The sequence below is a fragment of the Rana temporaria genome, chromosome 1 (assembly GCF_905171775.1).
Source record: "Rana temporaria chromosome 1, aRanTem1.1, whole genome shotgun sequence".
NCBI lineage: Eukaryota > Metazoa > Chordata > Amphibia > Anura > Ranidae > Rana > Rana temporaria.
This window is the reverse complement of record NC_053489.1, coordinates 162109111-162126899: the sequence shown is the minus strand read 5'-3', so window position 1 is coordinate 162126899 and position 17789 is coordinate 162109111. Positions and strand designations below refer to the sequence as shown.

Below are 17789 nucleotides of genomic sequence, written 5' to 3'. Positions count from 1 at the left end.
TGAACAGATTTAAATGAGCCCACAATGTTTTTTTTTTTTATTAATATTCTATGGAATCTGTGTTTATTCAATCAATCAAACTTTTACAGGGACGTTTCTATTCCATCGGGCTTCCAAGAGTGCTTATAGTGAACACATTCCCTAAGAGTATTTCCTATATTTTATATACAGCCCTTTTTATTTTTTTTTAGACTTTTACCAGGATTATTTTGACATGGAAGTAGCAGTTGGCTAATCCCTCTAGTGCAGCATGCTCCTGGAAATCCCATTAAGACTTTACAATTAGGAGAGCCTGGTATTAAACCTGCTGTCTGATCAGAACAGAATGACAAGCATGGTGTGAGCAGTGACTATGTCTTTACATACCCCTCTGCCAAGCAATGTTCGCCATGGCCTTGCCAGTATCAGTGGATCTTTATTTATTCAAAACAAAACCACGGATTGTGGGGAACGTAGATCATATCACACAGGTAATACGTTTATTTTACATATGTTTTATTAACTACATATAGGACTGTTCTAGTTTACAGATCTATAAGCTGTCCACACATGTTACAATCTGAGGATGGGTGCGGCCGCAGTTTCAGTGCAATAGAGCGGTTCTGTTCAGCGGTTCAAGTGCAAATTTTTACCTGAAATCGCACTTGAACTGGACTCTAAATAGCACAGGACCCTTTTTAAAACCACTCTGCAGATGCCCCGCACATGTGTGAACCGGCTCCATAGAAAGCCGATCCAATTCACATGTTATGCGAATTGGATGTGGTTAAAAACGCATCCAATTCACATATATGTAAACCGAGCCTGATTGTACAATCTCCTGTAGCTCTACCAACAAGTATGTTGTGCAAGGACATGCCTGATTGAATAGTTTACGTAGGTCCGTATATTATATAGGTTTGGTAGGTCTAATGCCCGGTACACACGATCCGATTATCGGACGAATGATCGTCCGTTTTTTTTTGTATGCTAATCTTAAGGTCGAATCTGATGAGTTTACTAAAGTCACAAAAAAAATTCTCGTACGGCAGAATAAAAAATCGGAAGTGATGTCATGTGTAAGGATGAGCTCTGACGTGTTCGCATGGAACACGTGCAGAGCCCGCCAGGAAGTGTGCACGGCGCTGCGCTAATAACAGCCAGGGAGACATTTCACGATCCCTGCAGCCGAGCATCGGGACAATGTCTCCCTGGCTGTGATTAGCACAGCGCCGTGCACACTTCCTGGCGGGCTCTGCACGTGTTCTATGCGAACACGCCAGAGCTCATTCTTAGTCATGTGTTGTAATGCATTTGTATTGCATTTTCGAACAACAGCTGTACTGATTAAATGAAAATTGTACGATCTGGCATCGTATGAAAAAAAATTCCATGCATGTCCGATAGAATAAAATCGCATGAACTGTCCTGAACGGCTCTCGGAAGCTCTGTACTAACGATCCGATTATCGTACGATCGTTTCGAAAGCGGCATTTTTCATACGATTTTCGGATCGTGTGTACGGGGCTTAAGGTTGATTGTACAGAGATTGCATGGTCAGGTTATAATGTATAAAGGTGAGCCTTGCATACAAGAATGAACTAAGAAAATTCTAGTTACCTGGTTGCCATAATGATCCTCTTGTTTTCAAATTCTGAACCATGGAGTGAGAACTGGTATACAGATTAGGAAACCTGACATTTTTCTGGCTTTCCTGGTTTGTATACTAAGTGACCCAACACACTGAAGCTGGTGAGTCAGCACAGAAATTAGGCATTTAGCCTTTTCCACAAGGAAGTCAGCAATAGCAGCTCCTGTATTTGTCTAATGATTGGTTTACTAGAGGGAAAAATATTGTATGCTTTTAACTGTATTGGGATCATACGTGTAATAACATGAATATGGAAAGAGTTTCACAATTGCCAAAATGACTGAAAGAACTAGAATTAAATGAAAGGTACTATTGAATCTGGTGCATCTGTGCATAAAAATCAATCAGCTTCTAACATCAAAACACTGGTGATCTTTCGAGCTACTATACACAAATTGTCAGTTCCAATATAATCAGCTGCTAGCACTGATCACATCCCATAAGGCTGTGCATTCAGTATAAAAGTAACAGAAAAAAGTGCTGCGCTAAAAAATATATAATATGTGTTTTTTTTACACATACTATACTGTCTGTAGCAAACCACATGATAAATACTATAATGACACCACTAACTCAAATTAGTGTAACTGTGTGCTCAATTATAGTGCAGCATCTGAACTATTAATTAATTCGTTTCTCTACTTATCCATATATCCACACTCTATTAATTGCCTATAGAAGATCACATGCATAAAGTGCTAATTAGTGCCACAACTTAATGCTAATTTAAGTGATTCTGTGCGACAAATAAAAATGATATGCATTAATGCTTAAATAACAACATCTGTCATAAAATGCATCCAATATAATTGTGCTCAAAATATTCACATACATGTTCCCATGCACTACAAAAGTGCTGTGTGCAAAGTGCTATTTGCTTGATTCACAAAATGACATGCATAATATATACACAGTCCATTCACAGCTCAAAAAAATCCAAAGCAACAGGTAATAGCAAAATGTGTCCTTGTGTCCACCAGGGCTGTGGAGTCGGTAAATAAATGTTCCGACTCCGACTCCGACTCCTCAGTTTTATGTACTTCCGACTCCGACTCCGACTCCTCTGTATTAATATGCAAATGTATTTTATACATTCCTTGAGGGAAAGAAACGCAACCTACCACAGGACTACTGTCTGGGAAGCCAACAGTCTACTGTATTGCACAGTTTAAGCAAAAGACAAACACAATGAAAACAAAGTTTTATTTTTATTTTTTTATTAAAGCGGGGGTTCACCCGTACATAACACTTTTTACCCTTAGATGGATGCTCGTTTTGTCTAGGGGAATCGGCTAGTTGTTTTAAAATATGAGCTGTACTTACCGTTTACGAGATGCATCTTCTCCGCCGCTTCCGGGTATGGGCTGCGGGACTGGGCGTTCCTATTTTGATTGACAGTCTTCCGAGAGGCTTCCGACGGTCGCATCCATCGCGTCACGATTTTCCGAAAGAAGCCGAACGTCGGTGCGCAGGCGCAGTATAGAGCTGCACCGACGTTCGGCTTCTTTCGGCTACTAGTGACGCGATGGATGCGACCGTCGGAAGCCTCTCGGAAGACTGTCAATCAAGAAGGAACGCCCGCTCCCGAAGACCCATACCCGGAAGCGACGGAGAAGATGCATCTCGAAAACGGGTAAGTACTGCTCATATTTTAAAACAACTAGTCGATTCCACTAGACAAAACGAGCATCCATCTAAGGGGAAAAATAGTTTTATGGGTGAACTCCCGCTTTAATCAATCAAGTGGCTGGATAGTAGCAGCAGGCATAAACATCAGGAACAGGATCTTTACCAGTTCAAAAATACAAACCACATTATTTGGTTGTTTTAGAACAAAAACAAAACATAGGGCAGTGGGAGGATCCATGAAGGGGCATTTATTCTAAAACATGATTTTCCTAGGAGAATCCCATAGTCATGTTTAAAGTTTAAGCTAACAATCGGAGTTTACAAGTTTTTATAGCCTTAGCTAAATGACCGCAGTTTTTCCAATGGTTTACAGCTTCAGTCTTGAACTATTGGCCCTCCATTCCCTTTACTTATACAAGTGTCTCACTCTCTAGTCCTGCAAAAAACATATTTATTTAATCCCTTATCAGTGAGAGGCTAGGTTACACATGGACGCTGCGTTCCCTGTAAAAGCAGAACACAACACTATGGAAAGTATAAGTATTGCAGCTCCTAATTGTGCGTTGCGTGCCATATAGTGAAGCACATGAAAAGCATGCTTCTTCACGGTCACTTAACGTGTTCGTTTTGCGGTTACGTGAGGCACTGCATGCATTGGTCTTTATTCTTACAGTAGAGAAGTCATTAATTATAACTTTTTGTGAATTGGGACATTTAAACTTGCTTCTTTTTTTTTTAATTCCAATCTAAATTTAGTAGGAGTCGGTGCATTGTTTGCCGACTCCGACTCCGACTCCAGGTACCCAAAATTTCCCCCGACTCCGACTCCTCGACTCCGACTCCACAGCCCTGGTGTCCACTCTGGTTCCCCCCCCCCCCCCCCCCTGCGCTCATCACAAAATTTCTCCAAGGTGTGGGAAAACTTATGGCGGACAATCAACGTTAAAACCATTATTAAGAAACTGCAACAGCATTTATATTTTTTTCGACTCCTTGGGAAGGAAGATACTAGAGACCTTCTATCGCTCTGTCATTGAGAGTACATTAAAGCGGAGGTTCACCCTAAGAAAATTATCTACCATCCCATTCAGCATACTTGCGTCAGCTACAGTATGCTTTTTTTTTTTTCACTGCACTTACCATTTAATCGTTGATTTTCTTTTCTTCTTCGCGCGGGGGAATAGGCGTTCCTATGAAGGGGCGTAGATGATTGACGTGCGGCTACAGCGCGTCACGCTTTCCGAAAATAGCCGGACTAGGACTCGGCTCTTCACGGCGCTATACGGCGCCTGCGCACAGACTAGGAGCTGACTGCGCAGGCGCCATATATAGCCGAGTCCTAGGTCGGCTATTTTCGGAAAGCGTGACGGCCTGTAGCCGCACGTCAATCATCTATGCCCCTTCATAGGAACGCCTATTCCCCGCGGGAAGAAGAAAAGAAAATCAACGATTAAACGGTAAGTACAGCGGAAAAAAAAAAAGCATACTGTAGCTGATGCAAGTATGCTGGATGGGATTTGGTAGATAATTTTTTTAGGGTGAACCTCCGCTTTAATGTATTGTATTCTAGTTTGGTATGCAGGCAGATAAAAAGGCTCTAAAGAGAGTGGTTCGAATAGCGCACAAAATTGTAGGGTGTGAACTTGTTTCTCTAGAAGCAATATATGAGGAAAATTAGTGACAGACCAGACTCATCCTGGTTGTCATTTCTACAAATGTATTGCCATCTGGGAGACATTTTAGGGTGATTAACCACTTCAATACTAGCCCATAGTCATTTGACGTCCACAGATGGGATCTCCCATCCTGGGTGGACGTCATATGATGTCCTGGGCTTTGTGGGGGGATATCTGAATGATGCCTGCAGCTAGAGGTGCTAATTATCCTTTTTATTTTATGAATTAAAATAAAAGCCCTCTAATTTCAATAGCACCGGTACTTGGAAGTAACCAGGTGCTACATAAATATGGGATATTTTTTTTTTTAATAAAAGCAGACTTACCTTTTAAATGAAAAGGGCTATAGGGAAATACACTATCTGAAAACAAACTCTATTTCTTACATTTCTTACATTTTGTGTGTTTCTATAGGCCATGAAGCAATGTCAAGTGTTCCCCTCCAGATGGCTTTATATTTTAATGTTTTCTTCTTTCCCTTCTGGTTCATATCTGAGATTATCATGTTGGAACTTAAGGTGAGTAGGAAGTGGACATTTTTTTTTTTTTTTTTTAACTTGAGCATTCTATTAAGTGTAGCCATTTTGTGTGTGTGTGTGTGTGTGTGTGTTGGGTATGAGGAATAGCCCTCCCCAAAATGGATATTGCAGTAAACCTGTACCAGAATCGTTGCTATGTGGAAGAGAAGAGTGGGTTTGATAATACAGTTGGCAGTGCCTCCACTCAGGACAGAGATTCTGTGAACAGATGGGGTTCCCTTCCTGGGAAATTAACCAGTACTGTAATCAAAGTAATTGGGAGCAGAGTAAGTATTGTGATCAGCATATAACATTAACTGTAAGTTTACAGATACACACCAGTAAAGAGATAATACAAGATTTATATGTGAAAAGTTTGATAAAAGTAAATCCAATATACAGGTATTATCAGCAAACAGCCTGATAGGCAGGCCCGAATTTACTCCCTTTGCCGCCCCAAGGCCGGGTCCTTCAATGCCGCCCCCCCCCCCCCACACACACACATCACATGGGGAATCCCCAGAGAGCCCCCCCTTACATCAGGGTCCCCAGAGAGCCTCCCCTCTTACATCAGGGTTCCCAGAGAGCCTCCCCTCTTACATCAGGGTCCCCAAAGAGCCTACCCTCTTACATCAGGGTCCCCAGAGAGCCTCCCCTCTTACATCAAGGTCCACAGAGATCCTCCCCTCTTACATCAAGGTCCCCAGAGAGCCTCCCCTCTTACATCAGGGTCCCCAGAGAGCCTCCCTCCTTACATCAGGGTCCCCAGAGAGCCTTCCTCCTTACTTCAGGGTCCCCAGAGAGCCTCCCTACTTAATTCAGGGTCCCCAGAGAGTCTCCCCCTACATTAGGGTCCCCAGAGAGTCTCCCCCTACACCAGGGTCCCCAGAGAGCCTCCACTTACACCGGGGTCCCCAGAGAGCCTCCACTTACACCGGGGTCCCCAGAGAGCCTCCCTACTTACACCGGGGTCCCTAGAGAGCCTCCCTACTTACACCAGGGTCCCCAGAGAGCCTCCCTACTTACACCAGGGTCGCCAGAGAGCCTCCCTACTTACACCAGGGTCTCCAGAGAGCCTCCCTACTTACACCAGGGTCCCCAGAGAGCCTCCCTACTTACACCAGGGTCCCCAGAGAGCCTCCCTACTTACACCAGGGTCCCCAGAGAGCCCCTCCTTACATCAGGATCCCCAGAGAGGCCCTCCTTACACCAGGGTCCCCAGAGAACCCTCCCTTACACCAGGGTCCCCAGAGAACCCCCCCTTACACCAGGGTCCCCAGAGAGCCCCCCTTACACCAGGGTCCCCAGAGAGCCCCCCTTACACCAGGGTCCCCAGAGAGCCCCCCCCTCTTACACCAGGTTCCCCAGAGAGCCATCCTTCTTACATTACTGTCCCCAGAGAGCCATCCCTCTTACATTACTGTCCCCAAAGAGCCCCTCCTTACATTACTGTCCCCAGAGAGCCCCCTCTTACATGGAGGGTCTCCAGGGTCACCAGGGTCCCCAGAGACCCCCCTTACACCAGGGTCCCCAGAGAGCCCCCCCTCTTACACCAGGTTCCCCAGAGAGCCATCCTTCTTACATTACTGTCCCCAGAGAGCCATCCCTCTTACATTACTGTCCCCAAAGAGCCCCTCCTTACATTGATGTCCCCAGAGAGCCCCCCTCTTACACCAGGGTCTCCAGGGAGCCTCCCCTTACACCAGGGTCCCCAGAGAGCCCCCTTCTTACACCAGGGTCCCCAGAGAGCCCCCCCCTTACACCAGGGTCCCCAGAGAGCCCCCCCTTACACCAGGGTCCCCAGAGAGGGACCCTGGTTACATGATCGTGAATTCAGAGTCAGCCAATCTACGCTGCGCTTTAGTTCTCCCCAGTAGTTTGTAATATGACATTCAACTGGACCTCTAACTACTAGAAGTGGCCATCTGATGCCCAACCTGGCTCTAGCCTGAGCTGATCAATGAGCTCTGAGCTAAAATTAAAAATAGAGTCCCAGAATCCTGTCCCAGAAGGACAGGATTCACTAAAATAACAAAAGCTGTATATAAACTCTATAGCATATAGTGGTTCTTAACCTTTCTAGTGCCGTGACTCCTTGATTAAAATTTCCCAAGTTGTTGGGACCCCTAACAGTAAAATTATTTTCGTAGCGTGGGTTGTCGGCTTTGCGCCCCTAACCCATGGACATTTAGTGCTCCCTGAGTCCTTTCCACTCGTACAGTATTAAAACCCCTTATGGTACATTTTAGGATGTACCACTCTTTCTATTTGTTCTTTTTTCCCCTATCATCTCTCTCTAGCTAGCTGTCTTTCTTGTTCTTTCTCTCCCTTTTTCTTTGTTCCTCCCCTTTTTTTCCTCTCCCTTCCATGTATTCTCTATTTTTATTAATTCTCTTACTTTGTGGTGGGGGGAATGGGATGAGTGGATTAGGTGCTCTTGATCAAGGTCATCTGCTGATCTGAGAACTGTAGTGGGGACTTTTAAGGCAACTATAACCACAGGTTTTGTTACTCACTGTGTCTCTGACTTTGTGGTGTCTCGTAGCAGTGACACCTATGCCAAAATCAGGAGATGGGGTCTCCTCCAGTCCCTCCCACTTCACATTCCTCACCAGTCAGCTGACCTTTAGTCTCTGCCCCCCAGCCATGCCGTTAACTGAATGGGCAACTGCTAAGAGGCTGAGTGGGCGGCCACAGGCTTAAGGGACAGCCCAGCTGGGCTTCTGTAAAAAGGCAAGGAGAGCAGTGCGGGCTTCAGGAACAGCCCATGATTCGGTGACCCCTGGCAAATCATCATTTGACCCCTGAGGGGGTCCCGAACCCAAGGTTGAGAACCACTGCTCTATGGCAATAAACAGGTTCACCTACTTATATACAGCAAGCTATCTGACACTATGCATGTGAAATGATAACAATAGGACAGAGATACTCTGTCACAAGGATAGATATACACCCAGCAGCTGCAGTTAAAGTATTTAAACATAGGAATTCTTGCAAAATAGTTGCTTCTGGTTTGGATAGGATATGTGGTTGAGACTTTCTCTCTCCCTCCACTTCCTTCTTCAAGGGTTTTAAAGCCGGTTGAGGTGCAGGCCAGTCAAGTTCCTTCACTCAAAACTTGCTCATCCATGTCTTTATGGACCTTGTTTGTGCACTGGTGCGTAGTCATGTTGGAACAGGAAGGTGCAACCCTAAACTGTTCCCACAAAGTTGGGAGCATGAAATTGTGTAAAAAATGTCTTGGTATGCTGACACCTTAAGAGTTCCCTTCACTGTAACTAAGGGGCGAAGCCCAACCCCCTGAAAAACAATCCCAGACCATAATCCTCCCTCCGCCAAATGATTTGGCCCAATGCAAAAAGCAAGGTCCATGAAGACATGAATGAGCAAGTTTGGGGTGGAGGAACTTGACTGGCCTGCACAGAATCCTGGCCAACCCGATAGAACACCTTTGGGATAAATTAGAGCAGAGACTGCGAGCCAGGCCTTCTCTCCAACATCAGTGCCTGACCTTTAAAAATGTGCTTCTGGAAGAATGGTCAAACATTCCCATAGACACACTCCTAAACCTTGTGGTGAACAGCCTTCCCAGAAGAGTTGAAGCTTTTATAGCTGCAAAGGGTGGGCCAACTCAATAGTGAACCCTACGCACTAAGACTGGGATGCCATTAAAGTTCATGTGTGTGTGTAAAAGAAGGTGTCCCAATACTTTTGGTAATATAGTGCATATGTCCTTTCCTAAAGTGGATCTGAACTCAAATAGTAATGATTTCCTATGTCAAGCAATAGTAATTGTGCCTAAGCAGTACACAAAAAGGAAAAAAAAAATACAGGATCTAACTGCCTGACAGACATGCGACATGTCACAAGTGATGTGACTGAAATCTATAGGAGAACATTTTATTTTTGACTAAATTTCATGTTTAAATGAAGCAACTAGGTATTGGCATTTCATTATTCTCTTGAAACAAGAACTATTGTCAGGGCCTAAAAACATGTATAATAACCTGTGCTTAATGATTTACAGTAAAAAATGATATATGTAGCACCCTCACCTACTGTAGGTGCTAGGCTAGAGTGAGGTTTTATGTAGAACGGGTACATTTAGGTAGGTAAAAGCTAGGCCTGTTTGTTTTGATCTGTGGGCTGGGAGGGGCTTAGAGTAGGCTGGAGACTCACAACTAGTTTCATCTTTTGGTTGCCTCCCTTATGCTTTTAGAGGGAAGGTGGGGAGGAAAGGTGGAGTTGTCTGGGGTGGTCTAAGAACCCCTAACCAATCTCCAAACTGGATTGGCAGGGGGCAGGCCTCCTTAAATAACCAGAGTCAACCCAGCTGGGGAGGATTTGTTCAGGTGGAAGAACTGGAGATGGAGTATTGAGCTGTCTGGGCCTTGGAGGGAACCCCCAGGTCTGAGGGGGTGACCTTGGGCCAGGGGCTCAGAGCTGTACAGGAACCCCACACAACCCAAGGGGTGTCTTGAACAGGAGCAGGAGAGGGCAGCGGGGAATACTGCCAGGTAAGTCTCCAGTGGGATCCATCAGGTGTCGTGAGTGGCAGGAGAGCTGGAAGAGGCATGTCGGAGAGGACTTGGAGTGTTCAGTCAAAGGTGGATGCAGAGCCAGCTGGAGAGACTGTGATGTTACTGGCAGTGAAGTCAGGCTGCTGCAGTCAGGAGGGCTGTCATGGCTTGCAAAGGGAAGACTTTCCTATTTTTGTTGCTACACTGAAGGGGCCCGGGGTCCCTGCCTGCAATAAGGAACTTTGCTAAGGTCTGGCTGAAACCAGAGTTAAGCCTAACCATGTGCTAGCTGAGCCTGAAGAACTGTGCTGGAGGGATCTACAGCAAGTGTTGTGCAGGAGGAGAATATCTGAATTGTCCCATACCATGCAAGAATAATTTTCTAGGCATCCCATGAATTCCTTAACCCCATCCAAGTTCTAATTCCTTAATAAAATACTAAAACAAAGCTGATGGACTTTTTCATTGTCTTGGAGTGTCTGGAAGTGAATGCCGGGCTGGGCAGGGTGACAGGTGGGCCACATTACCCAGCAGCCCCTATGGGGTTACAGCTACATATAATACAGATAAAGTAAAACTTTATGGTCAAGTACACTATGGAAGTCAGATGTGCTAGGCTTGGCACTGGAAACCCAAAATAGTAACAGTTTTGGGTTTACCGACATTTTAATCAGGTGTATATTTAGTATATGAATTGCAAATCCACACCCCACATAAAATCCAGAATAACTCCGCTAGCTATCAATTTAAAAGAACCTCTGTGACGGTATCGGTATGATATCCCCGTCAAGCATTCCCTCCTCTCCATACAAGAACATCACAGGATCCCCCACACATGAGTCAAGACTGGATGCTGGAACCAAGACTGAGTTTAATGTTATAACACACAGCTTATATGTCATTTCCAAAACTGTTACAATGACAAATCTCCGCCCCCCCCTCACACTGGGGCTTCCATACAGATGAGTAGGCAGACACGACGGAGCCGAGTCTGAAAACACATTTTCTTTAGATAATGACATCAGTGGAGTTGAGTACTAGTTGTACTAAATACATTAACTAGACAACTCGACCCCGCATATAGAGAGATAATTACCACAATGAAGCAATCAGAATAATTAACACAAGCCACAAACACAGATCTCCTTCACACAACACAATAGATCAATTAACCTTTAGAAATAGTGAGGGGACATTAGCACTTCAATAACCGGATGGTAATCACAATGGCAAGCAGGGAGAGCATTAGACTGAAGCATATAGGCAAATGTATCACAATGGCCCCCCTTTTTCTCCCTGCTCCGGAAAACCCGGTTGGACCTTCCCTGGTCCAGTAGGGTTGACGGGTTCAGAGCTTTTAGTCCGAGGTTTACTCCGTTTGGCATGACTGACCTCCCTTGGCAACTGCTTCAGACTCAGGTATGCCACCGGGTCGTCAGATCACACGCCGGTCAGTCCCCAAGTCTTTGTGCGATCTGCAAAGTCACCAGAAGTCAGTGTGAAGATGGCGAATGGGTCTGTGCGCCGCCATCTAGGTGTCCCGCTATGGGAGGGGCAGGTTATGGCTCTGAAGTGACAGTCACAGGAGATTCATAAAAAGAAAAAGTTATATTTGTTGAAATGCTGTAGCACTGGTGCTCAGAGTCCGGGGGGGGGGGAGGGGACTCAGAGCCCCATAAGGTCAGCCACCCCCTGCTCCCTCCGCAGCCGCCGGTTCTCCTCTTTGAGCTTCTCCAGCTCCATCTCCAGTTCATGGAGCCTGGGGGGGTCAGCCCGCTGTGACCTCAGGTGGTTGTTCTCCTCCTCCATGCGGCTTATGCACTCCTCCAGCTCTATGTACTCAGGGATCAGATCCTGCTTGCTCATGTCCTGCAGGCTCTCCACGTGGTCCTTCATCATCAGGAACTGGGTGGTGGTGTAAGGGGCCACCGGTGGGCCCTTGGCGAACATCTCGGCCCGCATCTGGGGCGCCCGCTGCGATTCCATCTCCTCCAGTCGCTTCTTCTCCTCCCAGGTCCGCTGGTTATATGACTTCCAGGACCTCTTCTTCTTGGAGGGTAGCTGGCGGTGCCTCTTTCTGCCCAGCTCCCTCCAAGGCCCCTCCGGCTCATGGCTGTCGCCCATGACCAGCTGACAATGGTGTTCCATGTTGTCCGTAATAACAGATTGTACCATGAGGGCTTCGTAAGGGGTGCCCAATGGTTCTTCCTGACCCAGCTCCTGGGGATCCCAAGCCGAGTCTACACAATGGGCTGCTGCTGGTGGGCGGTACCCAGGTTGAGACCAATTTGACCTGGTGTTGTCATTCATGGGGCAATTCTGCTTGAAGTGACCCAACTGTTTGCACCGGAAGCAGCATTGTTCGTTGTCTTCCTGGCGTGGGTAGCGAGGGCTAGATGTCATCGGTCTGTTAGGCTGTTGGTATCTAGCGGCTGGTGGGTGTGAGGGCGCCGTTGGTCGTGGAGGTTGTACCCGTGGTGTGACCTGGTTTGTCTTGCGAGTATCTGCATATTCATCCGCCAACTTCGCGGCCTCTGGTAGAGTCATGGGCCTGCGATCTCTCACCCAATCTTTGACGTCCGTCTGGATGTGATTGTAAAATTGCTCCAGGAGCATTAGTTGCAAAATGTCCTCTGCGGTGGTGGCCTGGCTGCTGTTAACCCAGTTAGAGGCCGACAGGGACAACTGGCATGCCCATTCCGCGTAAGAGTCTTTCGTGGTTTTGCGTGAGTCCCTAAACTTCTGTCGGTGGGACTCTGGGGTTACTGTATAACGAGCCAGGAGCACTTCTTTAACCCGGGCGTAGCTATGGATATCCTGATCTGGCACGGTCCGGAAAGCATCAGAAGCTTTGCCTGACAGTTTGCCTGACAATATTGCAACCCACTCTCTTCTAGCTATTCGGTGCAGGTTACATTGTCGCTCAAAATCCGCCAGGTAGTTATCAATTTCACAGTCCTTTTCATCAAAAGCTTTAAAAGCGCTAAACGGAATCTTCCTTGTGTCTGCTGTGCTGTACTCACTGTTCGGAGAATGTGCGGCTGCTTGTTGGACTGCTGCCAGTTTTAACTGTAGTTCTGCATCTCTTATTTGTTTATCCTTCTGTAGTTCTGCGTTTACTAACAGGTCCATCACTTTCAGCACCACATCCGGCGTTGGGCTCGGGCCGAACCACGCTAGCTTCTCTCTCATTAGCTTGTTGGCTGGTGATTCCTCTTCCTGAATCACTGGTGTCTCCATCTCTTGTACTGCTGGCGTTGCTGCAATCACGTTCTCCTGGTCTCGCTCCATTAATTCTGCTATGATGACCCGCTTGGTTTTGTTGCTAGCAATCCTTCCACGAACTTCCAGTAGTTCTTTCAGTGTATTTCTTTTAAGCAGGGTGTAGCAGCCTTCCATTCACTGTTCCCAGTGTCTGCTTGGAGTCCTGGTGTAAGGGAGAGTAGAAGGGAAGATCCCGCTGCTGCCATCCAATTGTGACGGTATCGGTATGATATCCCCGTCAAGCATTCCCTCCTCTCCATACAAGAACATCACAGGATCCCCCACACATGAGTCAAGACTGGATGCTGGAACCAAGACTGAGTTTAATGTTATAACACACAGCTTATATGTCATTTCCAAAACTGTTACAATGACAAATCTCCGCCCCCCCTCACACTGGGGCTTCCATACAGATGAGTAGGCAGACACGACGGAGCCGAGTCTGAAAACACATTTTCTTTAGATAATGACATCAGTGGAGTTGAGTACTAGTTGTACTAAATATATTAACTAGACAACTCGACCCCGCATATAGAGAGATAATTACCACAATGAAGCAATCAGAATAATTAACACAAGCCACATAAACACAGATCTCCTTCACACAACACAATAGATCAATTAACCTTTAGAAATAGTGAGGGGACATTAGCACTTCAATAACCGGATGGTAATCACAATGGCAAGCAGGGAGAGCATTAGACTGAAGCATATAGGCAAATGTATCACAACCTCCTCTTAAAAATAATAGGATTTTGCAAACTCTAATCATGCCCTTTCAGAGTCCATCATGTGGTGAATTCAGCACCATCTTAAATCCTTGAGAACCTGTGGCATTAAATTGTCTTCCACCTGAGCTGGGACAAAGTCTAAGTTTCTCCATAAAGTATTTTTTGTTGTCCAAGTACACCATTAATTTTTGCAGCAATTTAAAAAAATAAAGAATTGTGCTGCTTGTACACACAAATTAGGAATAAAACAGGTATCTTCTGTCTTCTTCTCTTTGTTTCTGCAGTACTTCTTGCTACCAAGCTACCATCAGTTTCTCTTAGTCACAGCTATCACAATTATCACAGTAATTGAAATCCTGAGACTTTACTTGGGCTACATCGGAAATTTACATGAGAAGGTAAGCTGAAATCAATTGTATTGCTGTTACTCTAGACCAGTATTAAACAAAAATATAATATATTGCAGCTTACCAATCCTTAAAGCAGAGTTCCACCCAAAAGTGAAACTTCCACTTATATGCTTCCTCCCCTCCCCTCCGGTGTCACATATGGCACCTTTCGATGGGAGGGGGGGGAACAACATGGACCCGTTTATGACAGGTCCCCTTCCCTACATCCGGGAGACAGGCTGCAGCCTGATCTCCAAGAAGTTCAGCCCCCCTCCTCCTTCCCCCACCGCCAGGCCAATTGGAAAGTGCAGCGTGCTTCACGCGTGTGCAGTAGGGAACCCGCGGTGAAGCAGAAAAGCCTGGCTCCCCTACCAGAAATGGCGGCGGCAGCACCCGGGAGTCGATCCGAATTTTAAAAGCAGCTGTGTTCTGTCACATTAGCAAACGTGTGAGATCAGCAGGCTTGCCGCTGCTTTTAAAATTCAACATCAAAACAGTGTCACAGACTTCTAAATACTGTATTTTTACAATATAAGCTCAGTTTAGTGGTAAAAATACATGTAAAATGCAAGATTTCGGTGGGTGTAAAAAGATATCTGCTTGGCGACTTCAGACTGTAGGCTTACTGCAGCTGAGTGCAGGGTGTACGAAAATGGCCCTGACAGAAACGTCACTTCTGTTACAAGTTTTGATGGGTCACCTAATCTAATGAAACACCGGCTCTGTGACTGGTCGGAGCCGCGTGACGTCACTCCCACGCATGCACACGAGAGCAGTTGGTCACGGCACTTGCGAGTGACGAAACGGCACGAAGGTCCATTTCTTCACAGAGCATGCGCCAATGACATAATCTGCGCACTACAAGGTAAAGATCTCCTAAACGGTGCACATTTAGGAGATAATTCCACTACCTATAGGTATGCCTTATTCTAGGCTTACCTATAGGTAAAAGTGGCAATCACAGGTTTCAACCACTTTAAAAGTCAGCAGCTAAAGTATTTGTAGCTGCTCACTTAAAAAACATAAAATTTGGGCTGGACCTCCTCTTAAACTACTTGCTGCCTGCCCACAGTAGTTTTAGACTGCATTCACACCTGAGCGTTTTGTCGCCTGAAGCGCGATGCTCAAAAACGCTAGAGGGGAAAAAATACATTATTCCTTATGGAGATGGTTCACATCTCCACTCCAAGACGCCTGATGCCGAACGCCTGAAGCTCAAACAAGTTCCGGACCCTTTTTTGTCGCGCGAATTGGGCGTTTTTGAGCGTTTCCATTTCCCATAGAAAGTAATGGAAACGCTCGATTCAAGCGACTAGCGCGACAACTAGCGTTTCGTACGGGCGTTTTGTAGCTTTAATCAATAGAACATTTCACCCAGGCAGAAGATAAAAAAAATCTACCAACATGGCAACAAGTGATGAAAAGATGATAATTTTTCCTATTGGCTAAAATAAAAACGTCGAAGTACAAAAACGTCGGATGACGCTGTATGCAAACGCGCAAATAAGCATGACTACGCGCGACAAAACGCCGGAAAAACGCTCAGGTGTGAATGCAGCCTTACTGCAGGTGAGCAGCATGGGCAGGCTGGACAACATACCTGTATACTGCCAAATTGCTTCCAGGTTTGGGGGGTGCATGTGCCCACCCCCTGCCCTCCTGTGATTGGGCACACCATGAGTTTGGCAGCTGATTACAGCCAATGATTTTGGCTGAAGTCAGCTGTGTTCAATCACACAAAGTTCTGTGTTCACCAAAACACAGAACTCTGTGTACTGTGAATAGTGATCTGGCTGTTTCGTCTCCCAGCAAAGCAGGGATTAACAATGCACAATACATTGACTAGGAATCAGCCTCTTGTATTTCCTGTACAGCAGAGCTGGAATATGAGAGAAAGAAGCAGTAAAAGGAGCCAATCATTTCATGTGCTGACGGGGAGAGAATGCAGAGAAATTAGCTTGTCAGTGTGCTACTTCTCCTTTCACTGTCCAGTCACAGGTTGGGGAAGATTCAAGATAAGCTTGGCTCTGATGCAGTGGGTTGATGCAGGTTATTAAACTGAGGACATCTAGTGGCAGAAAAAGGTATTATGGGGGAAATCTCTAGGTTGAAGATTGCAGCAAAAGCTGGTTTTGTTATTTTATCTTCTAACAAGCTATTAATTTTTATCCTGTTATTTCTGCCTGGATATTTGCTTTCATTATCAATTGTCATATTTTGCATACTACGTAAGACTATTCTCTCTTTAAACCAGGTGCCGGAACTGGCTGGATTTTTGCTTCTTACCTTCCTCATACAGATGCCTCTTTTTTTATTCCTTTTGACAGACGAAAAAATCCTGATACTGCCTCTGGAAGTTGCAGTGCATGCAATCTATGTGATTTTGCTGAACATGGAGCTACTTGTCTCATTCTTTGTTCTGAAGATCATGACAAGACAGCTGGCCACGCAGTTTTACTTGCACCAGACTGACGAGTCAGAGAACAAAAATGTACCTGCCAAGTGTTCCCAAGTGACAATACAGCACTTCAAAAGGAGCATGATTGAATTGCAAGAGAGAGATGCCCTTCTGTATTAATTATTATTGAACCTTGGTGATGAAAACAAAAACAACCTGATGATATAATGCCAGCAGCCCTCATCATTCCTTTAGTCCACATTTTCATTGCAGTGTTTGAAACAATGTACAATTAGAAATGTGAAAGGTAGGGTAGAACTGCATTTTCTACGATATATAAAATAGTATTTACACAATCATTTTAGATATGCATATTTATTGGTTGTCCTTGCAGGAAAAACATGAACTAGCCTAAGAACATTGAAAGGAATGCCAGAAACGGAGAAGTGATGGAGGTTGCAGTGGCTCCAGTTGAAACTGGCCCTGACCCAAGAGTAGGGGAATGAAGCTTTGGTTTTATCTGACTGCAGCGGGCAGGTGTTACCTGGGTGTGTGGAACAGGACAGACAGACTTTTCTTGGATAAACGGTTTAGTGATAGGACTGAAGAACACCTAGATACATCATACCGCCTCCCTGAACTGTAGTTTTTTCTTTGATGAGACCTCATTGTAGTCCTAGAGGTTTTAGCAGGACAACCCTTGTCTTCACTGTGGAAAATAACACTCAAAATAGCCCGATAGCTATATCATCAGGCAGAAGGCTTTCAGAGTTGAAGGCCTTAAAGGATTTGTAAAGGAATTTTTTTTTTTATCTTAATAGCTTCTTTTACCTTAATGCAGTGCTGTTTTCATGTCCTCATTGTTTGTTTTTGCTCTCAAGTTGCTGTAATTCTTCTCTGATTTCCACACTTCCTGGTTGTCCGTTTCCTTATAACCACAGTACTGGGAGCTTTCTCTCTGTGGTCACTAATCAAGGAGGTGTGGTTACTGTGTATCTAAAACCCCTCAACACCAATCAATCAGTTTCGTTTTC

The 17789-nt window shown here is 45.4% G+C and overlaps 1 protein-coding gene across 1 annotated transcript; it reads left to right on the top strand.

Moving 5' to 3' along the window:
* Window positions 1-202: 202 nt before the first annotated feature.
* LOC120924831 (transmembrane protein 17B-like) lies at window positions 203-17065 on the top strand. Its single transcript, XM_040335830.1, has 4 exons — window positions 203-470; window positions 5350-5453; window positions 14253-14366; window positions 16612-17065. The coding sequence occupies exons 1-4, from the start codon at window positions 353-355 to the stop codon at window positions 16933-16935; spliced, it is 660 nt and encodes a 219-aa protein (XP_040191764.1). The 5' UTR covers window positions 203-352; the 3' UTR covers window positions 16936-17065.
* The last annotated feature ends 724 nt before the right edge of the window (window positions 17066-17789 follow it).

What these genes read in the sequence shown, in the direction of transcription:
- LOC120924831 (XM_040335830.1), top strand. Translation starts at nt 353, where the DNA reads ATGTCTTTACATACCCCTCTGCCAAGCAATGTTCGCCATGGCCTTGCC. An exon ending in ACGTAGATCATATCACACAG is followed by an intron (nt 471 to 5,349) that starts GTAATACGTTTA and finishes GTGTTTCTATAG; the next exon opens with GCCATGAAGCAATGTCAAGT. An exon ending in TCGGAAATTTACATGAGAAG is followed by an intron (nt 14,367 to 16,611) that starts GTAAGCTGAAAT and finishes TCTTTAAACCAG; the next exon opens with GTGCCGGAACTGGCTGGATT.